Consider the following 7,981-nt stretch of genomic DNA (forward strand, 5'->3'; position numbering starts at 1 on the left):
TACGACTTGGGTTTAGGGTATAGAGTTTAGGTTTATAGTCTAGTTTTTGGGTTTAGGGTATATAATTTGGGTTTAGGATCTAGGATTAGGGTTTAGGATATATAATTTGGCTTTAGGGTGATCATGATTGTTTTATTTATTTATTATTATTATTATTATTTTTTTTTTAATTTTTGATATTGGATTTTGCTGGTTGTGAAACCAACCAAGAAAAAAAGTTTGATGTGTGTAATAGCCGATTTTATTTGGCAAACATCACATCAGTTTGGATTGAGGATTGTGATAGGGTTTTTTTTTTAGGGTGATCATGATTGTTTTATTATTTATTATTATTATTATTTTAATTTTGGATAATGGATTTTGCTGGTTGTGAAACCAAGCAAGAGAAAAAGTTTGATGTGTGTAATGGCCGATTTTATTTGGCAAACATCACATCAGTTTGGATTGAGGATTTTGATGGGGTTTTTGATTTGGCCAGATTATACATTCATTATTTCACATCTGGTAATTAGGCCAATCAAAGGATTGAATCATGGGTTTTTTTTTTAATCTTTCATAAAATCCGGAAACATGGATGACAAAAGGAGAGAGGAGCAGCCGATTTTATTAATGGCTTTTAGCCAAGGGGATTTGCAATCTTTCAATAATTTTGTTTATGATTCAAAAGGTTCTTAGAATCATGATTCATATAGATCATGGATTCAAGATTAATATTTGAGATGATTTTAGATCTACAGATTTTTCTCTTTTATAATATCTATAGATTTCTATTGTTTTATAAGTTTTAGGATTCATAAAAAATTTAGATTCATATAGATCTTTACAATCAAAATTCAGATATGTGGTGTTCTTAGATTTTAGGGTTAGATTATTTTACCTTTTCACCACAAGGATTCTGAATGGACCACCTTAAGAGAGAGAAGAAGATGATCTGCGGATAGTGGAGAGAGGTGGAGAAGTGGCCGGCGTGGGGCTGGCCGGAGGAGAGGAGGTCGCCGGCGGAGAGCTTGCTCAGGTGGAGAGAGCTTCGTGCTGATAACGTGTTAAGATTTGAGAGAAGGTTTGTGAGAATGTGTTGTATATTTCTTATTGCTTACACCACTATATATAGTGGTTCATACAAGGTGGAGTCAAAGGGAGAATTGATTACAAAGATACTCTACATAATGACATGATCAAACTCATAAAGACTAAAGTTGAATGAGTCTTCCATGTGGCTGGATGTAAATCCACTCCATGATTCATAACAATACAAACAATTTTCGTTCGATTGTACTTTGTCTCTCCGAATATCTGTTAGCTATTACTCTAACTTCAGATTCTATTATTTTGGTCACAGGCTCGGTACTTTTTTTTGCAGCTGCCGCTAGACCCGGCGGTTAAGAAACGAACAGGGTGAATGGCTTCCTCATCTGCGTCTAAGTATGATGTCTTCCTCACTTTCCGTGGTGAAGACACACGCCATTCGATCGTGAGTCATTTGTACGCAGCACTTACTAGGAGAGGACTTTTTACCTTCAAAGACGATAAAAAGCTTGAGATAGGCGATCGCATCTCTGAAGAACTACGCAGAGCCATACAAGGCTCAGATTTTGTTGTCGTGGTTCTCTCGGAGAAGTACGCTACTTCTAGGTGGTGTTTGATGGAGCTCCAATTGATAATGGAGCTTCAGAGGGAGGGGAGACTCAGCGTCTTCCCCGTCTTCTATAAAGTAGAACCCTCTTCAGTGAGGCATCAGCTAAGAAGCTTCGATCTTGAAAGATACCAACGTGATCCAGTGATGGCAAAAAATATTCCCATGTGGAGAGAAGCTCTTAATCAGATCACAGGCCTTTCAGGCATGGAATCTAGACGCTGGTTAGCTTTCTTCCTCAGAAATTATAAAATTTCTGTTTTGGATGTCTGGATGTTTCTTGATTGTAAATTATAATAAAGTTCTTGAATATATCTGGATGTTTCTTGATTATTAATTGTGTTTAGTTTTTATTTGTTTCAAATTTTAGCGTTGATGAGGCAACAATGGTTGAGAAAATCGCACGAGATATTTCAAGACGCAAGACATTGATGCGTAATATAGACTCGAAACATATTGTTGGAGTGGAAACTCACATGCAAGGTCTCAAGTCTCTCTTAGACATGGACTCGGAGAATTATGAAGTTCGTATGATTGGAATCTGGGGAATGGGAGGGATTGGCAAAACCACCATTGCCAAGTGTCTCTATGACCAGCTCTCATTTCAATTTGAAGCCACCTATTTCACACAAGATATCAAGGGTATTCACAAAGGCCATGATCTGATAAATTTACAAAAGAAACTACTTGTCTACAATACGCTTGGTGATGATATCAGTCTGTGGAGCGTGGAAGCTGGACGTGAGGAAATAAAGGCTAGACTTGGGAACCACAAGGTTCTTCTTGTGCTTGATGGTGTGGATAAAATAGAGCAGGTGCATGCTCTGGCAAAAGAGACGAGCTGGTTTGGCCCTCGGAGCAGAATCATCATAACCACCCGAGACAGGGGCTTGCTCCGTAGCTGTGGAGTAAAGACCATTTATGAGGTGAAGTGTTTGGACGATAAGGGTTCCATGCAGATGTTTAAACAGATTGCTTTTGAAGGAAGAAGTCCTCCTTGTGATGATTTTGAGCAACTCTCACTCCGAGCAGTCCGGCTTGCTCACGGGCTTCCTTCTGCCATTAAAGCCTATGCCTTATTTCTCCGGGCAAGGGACAACTCTCTTGAGGAGTGGGAAGAAGCAGTATGTGGACTTGAAAGTGCTACTGACGAGAACATAATGGAAATCTTGAAACTTAGCTATGATGGCTTAGCAAAAAAACATCAGAATGTTTTCCTACAAGTTGCATGCCTTTTCAACGGAGAAACTTACCAGCGTATCATTACACTACTTGATGGTTCCGGACATGAGAGGAATCTGTGTATAAGAGTTTTGGCAGAGAGATCTCTCATCAGTATAACAACCAATGGATATGTAATCCTGCATAAGTTGGTTGAACAAATGGGAAGAGGAATTATGCTTGACTGTCAAAACTTCATCGGTGATCCTGAGAAAGTTGTTGCTGCACTGGTCCACGGAGAAGTAAGTATATCCAGACTTTTTTATGTTCTTTATGTTTCTGTTATGAATGAACTCGAATCAACCTGAAAAAAGCAAAATAACTTAAACGAATTGAAGCAAATACCCAGATTAGTATATTGATTATGTGAATAAATAAATTTATAAATTTCTAAACTCATATTTATATTGACTCCAAACCCCGATTTTCTTTTTCCTTCGGAAACATTTTAATCCTAGAAAAGGTAAAAATTCCCTACTCCCTAAACGACATGCCATACCGCGGGGCTTACTTCCGGCCCAACAAATGCTAGTTTTTTATTGGTGCACATATATCTAAGACACTTCCAGAACTAACCGTTTTTATTCAAGGCCAATTATACCTTTTTTTCTTATCACCAGGGAACAGAACAAACTGAATGCATCTCCCTACACACCTGTGAGATGACCTGTGCACTCTCCTTGAAGAAGAGTGTTTTTGAACTTATGTATAAACTCAAGTTTTTCAAGGTCTACAAGCATGTTAACGACATAGAATCGAGGCTGCAGGTCACTACGGACGATGATTACCTTTGCATGCCGTGTAACCTAAAGTTGTTCCACTGGGATGCATTTCCATTGACCACCTTGCCTCTCAAGGCTGGTTCGTACTTTCTTGTTGAACTCAATCTGCGTTACAGCAATCTAGAAACACTTTGGAACGAAAAACTGGTAAAACCCCTTGCTTTTCTTCTTAATGTTTTTTATTTCATAGCAATGCCAAACTAGTCTTTGTTGTAGGATTTCGAGAATTTGAAGAAACTAGATGTGACGGGATCTAAGAATCTCAAACAACTTCCAGATCTTTCAGATGTCAAGAATCTTGAAGAGTTGATTCTAGAACAATGCACGCGACTGGAAGGGGTTCCAGAGTCCATTGGATATTATAAGCCTACCCTACGTAGGCTTGTTCTATCATACTACGGTGGGCCTGAGAGTCCCATGCGTGTTGTTGTTAGACGGAAAGTGACGCAAAGTAGTACTACATTGGAGTTCCCAACTGCAGAAGTGAGAATGAAACTTGGGGATATAACTATCGCGGGAGACGTAATATTTCATTTTTCTTCAAGTTGTCAAGGAAATGCTGAATACTTCTCCTTAAGTTCTTCTGAGCAACACAGCCCTGTCCAGCAAGCTCCTAGGGTCATCTCTGAGTTCAACAAATTTGAGACGCTCAATATCAGGAGGTTCAGCTACGAAGAGAATGGTCGACCTGTCACCTTTCACAGCTTTCCAAATCTTCTTAAACATTCAAAAGTTGTCAGATGATATTGATGACTTCGAATTCCTCCAAAAGCTGGACTTGAGCGGAAATGATTTTAAGAACTTACCATCAAATATTACTATACTTCCACGTTTGAGAACTCTGTGGCTTCGAAACTGCGGCAAACTCGAGGAACTGCCAGAGCTAGCTCAGGTGCAGTCACTCACTCTTTCTAACTGTAGGAACCTCAGATCATTGGTGAAACGCTCTGATTCGGGAAGTTACTGTTTGCTTGAGCTTTCCCTTGACAACTGCAACAATGTTGGATCACTGTCCGATCAGCTTAGTCAGTTCAACAAGTTGACATATTTAGATCTCAGCAGCCATGATTTTGAGACATTGCCATCAAGCATCTCTGATCTTACATCCTTGGTAACTCTCTGTCTCAATAACTGCAAGAAACTCAAATCAGTGGAAGAAGTTCCACCGAGCCTCCAGTTTCTGGATGCACAGGGATGTGATTCCCTTGAAGCTAATGCTTTAGAAATTTTTCGAGAGAGACTAAACAAAAAGGTGAATGTTCTGCCCTTGAGGCCTTGAACCATCTCAACTATGGTTTATTTAGTCCCTTTATCATCATTTTTCTTCATTCTATACTGTTTCCTTGCATTTTAAATTCTTGTATCAATCCACACAAAATGGATGGTAACCAATGTTCATTTACTTTATATGCTTATATATGACCTATATAAGTCCCAATAACAACTCTCTATTTAGTTTACCAATGCCAAATTTTCCACCAAGACTCTGGTTGCGGCTGTCAAACTTTATTGAGAAACGGTATGGCCTGTTTTTAAGAGCAACTGAAGAATCTTTTTGACTGTTTCTCAAGACTTTACCGTGAAGAAGAATGTTATGATTGGATTAGTGAAAGTGGAAAGTCCATGACAATGAGGGATAAAAGGGACATGAGATGATTTTAGTTAGTGGCAAGTGTTGTAGCGGGAGAAATATTTTTTTTCCATTATTCGTTCCAACATAGCTAGTGAGAGTGAAGTGTATATTTGGACTATGACTCTGATTTCACAAGACAAGTATGTACGAGTATGAAGAAGTGAGAGTGAAGTGTGTATTCTCTTTTAGACAAAGACATGTATTTAATCGCAAGCAATGGTCTTTTGAACAGCCTTATCGTTCTGTTCTCCGTCATCGTCTAAGCGACTACAGAACATGAGCACTCTTTGTTATAAATTTCCAAGTTTGGTGTTTTGTTTTGATTGTTATATAGAGTGAGAGAGAGAGTTAACATAAAATAGAAGAATTGTTTTTTAAATTAATTCTGTTGAGACAAAAGAAGGATCTACTGTGACAATCAACGAGAAATACTTATCACAATGTTTTCAAATAAAATGTTTCATTGAAGTTCTGTGAATTTTCAGTAAAGATATGACCATGCATACATATATGAACAGTGTATTAAAAACCGTACAAAGGGTCTGAGTTTAAAAATTCTGTCTTGCAGAGTTACATTTATATATATGCGTTTTCAGAAATAAAAAAATGCAGATGCATAAACAGCTTCACTCAAAACTGCTAGGAATCTCATAGTTGTCGTTAGGAATGATGGAGCTAGAGAGATGGTTGAGTACATCCCTGAAGTAGCGTATTCTCATAAACATAGCTTGAAGAAATGTCTGGAAAATCTTGAGAGAAGCTAGGGTTACCACCATAAGGGTCCTGAAAATCAAAACACAAGTCATCTGAGAGACAAGGATGTAGAACGTTGCAGCTGTTGGTAGTATCACCCATACACATGTTCTGCATCAGCTGATTCATCCCGTAGTTACTCACAGTTTCTTGTAACTCTGGTGGGAACAAAGAGTAATCTGAAACGCAAGGAACTTGAAAGTTGTTACCCATACACATGTTCTGATAATAACCAACATATGGCATCAGCTGATAATTATGTAACCCAGGTTCTTGTAGCGCTGAGTAATCCGAAACGCAAAGATGTTGAAAGTTGTTCTGATCATAAACACAAGATTCTTCTGGGTACTTGGTGAAGTGGCTAGGGTTTAAAGATGGTTGACGATCCTCCATATTTGCTTTTTCCGCAAGAAAACGACGTCTTTCTTGCAATTTCGAGTAACTTAGTTCCAAGGACTGAATCAGTTGGGAGATTTGGTCGGGAGAGTAGTGATCAGAGATTGGATACTTTAGTTCTTCAACATTCCTCTTCTTGAACTTATTAAGCATCGTCTTCTTATCCTTATTCTTGTTGAGGAACTCGTGAAGATTGACGCTTTTCTTGCGTCTCTTGGCTTGGTCTAACTGGATGTAGCGGAGAGCCAAGTCTCTCACTATGTCTCTGTTCTCAGGCCATGTCTTCAGTTCTCCGTCAGGTCCGTAATGAATAACGCAGGCTCCGATATCACAGAGAGTTGTAAGCTCCTGAGCTTTCTTGAATATCGTCAGGAGTCTGCTGTTCAAACTTGTTGCAGCGAGTGAATAACTTGAAGAAGAAGAGGAAGGACGAGGTGGTCGCATGGTGGCTTTTCTTGTTGATTGTCGAATCACGCTCTTGTTTTCTATCGCACACGAAGAAGAGAGAAGAAAACAAATGAAATTGCGTAAGAAACTTTGTGAATTGGACTGTGAATGATATATATTTATAGACTTTTCTAAGTTTCTTTGATGTGCGGTGAAAAAAGGAAAGATTTACCTCAGAAATTATGTAGCCGTTGAGGTTTGTGACAAAAAGGAAAGATTTACTTTAGATTTTTCTTTTACCCTCTCCCTCTCCCTCTCCTCATTAAGGAACACGGTAATGTCATGTGCCTTTAGATTTTGTTTGATTTGGTTTTTCATAGATTTTTGTATGACATCAATCAACTGGAGAATCACGTACAGAGTTTGATATCAATTTTCCCATTTACGGGCTTGTAGTTTTTCCCCAAAATATAAACGAGGCCATGTTGTTGCTACCAATCAGTGCCGCACGTGCCCAAACTGTAAACGCACCGTTTTGTGTCAAATTAAAGTTCTATTTTGCTTGAGGATTCGGTTTAATCGATTGTGTTAACAAGTGTTAAAAAATCCAAAGACTTGACGTTCAAGTTTCAACTGCACTTCCACCTCAAACTTAGTGCAACTCAGCATTATCCTTTCACTTTTTTACTCGATTCCTCTGTCACAAGTAACTTCTCCAAGAAGTGAGAAAAAATAAACGAAGCTGCCTAAAATGACATCTGAATCAACCATTTAGACTTGATCTAAGAGACATGAGAATCTAAGGCAAACATGTTCGCAAAAATTCCACATGCATGGTTCCAAAACTAAAGAGCAATTAGAGAAAAGCTTGCGAGTGTTGCTCACATACCATAAATAAGAATGTTGTAACATGTAGCAACTGTGGTAGAGCTGTAAATTGGGCGAGCCCATGTCCATTAGCCCATATCCATTTGTCCATTTATTGTTTGCGGACAGAGAGTGACCATGTCCATTAAGAACCATGTCCATTAATGACCATACCCACTAACACCCATATTTTCATGGGCTGCCATGGGGTCCATAATGACCATATAAGAAATTTTAAATTTTAATTTATAAGCCTACAATTATATATACAAGTTCATAAAATTAAAATTCATCCATAAATTCAAAAGT

At 38.5% G+C, this 7,981-nt stretch overlaps 2 protein-coding genes across 2 annotated transcripts; one reads left to right on the forward strand and one right to left on the reverse strand.

The window, feature by feature from the left end:
• Positions 1–1,399: 1,399 nt before the first annotated feature.
• On the forward strand, positions 1,400–4,915 carry LOC106338805 (TMV resistance protein N). The gene is given in 5 exon segments (XM_013777698.1): positions 1,400–1,857; positions 2,004–3,084; positions 3,475–3,783; positions 3,853–4,352; positions 4,354–4,915. Coding segments are annotated over 5 exon segments (2,910 nt in total).
• A 1,029-nt stretch (positions 4,916–5,944) lies between these two features.
• LOC106338806 (agamous-like MADS-box protein AGL93) lies at positions 5,945–6,898 on the reverse strand. The gene has a single exon (XM_013777699.1). It carries the CDS (start codon positions 6,860–6,862, stop codon positions 5,945–5,947), a length of 918 nt encoding a protein of 305 aa, XP_013633153.1. The 5' UTR covers positions 6,863–6,898.
• Positions 6,899–7,981: the final 1,083 nt, after the last annotated feature.

Source organism: Brassica oleracea, chromosome C4 (genome assembly GCF_000695525.1).
Source record: "Brassica oleracea var. oleracea cultivar TO1000 chromosome C4, BOL, whole genome shotgun sequence".
Taxonomy (NCBI): Eukaryota; Viridiplantae; Streptophyta; class Magnoliopsida; order Brassicales; family Brassicaceae; genus Brassica; species Brassica oleracea.

Excerpts from the sequence above, each read along its gene's own strand:
- LOC106338806 (XM_013777699.1), bottom strand. The coding sequence starts at position 6,862 with ATGCGACCACCTCGTCCTTCCTCTTCTTCTTCAAGTTATTCACTCGCT.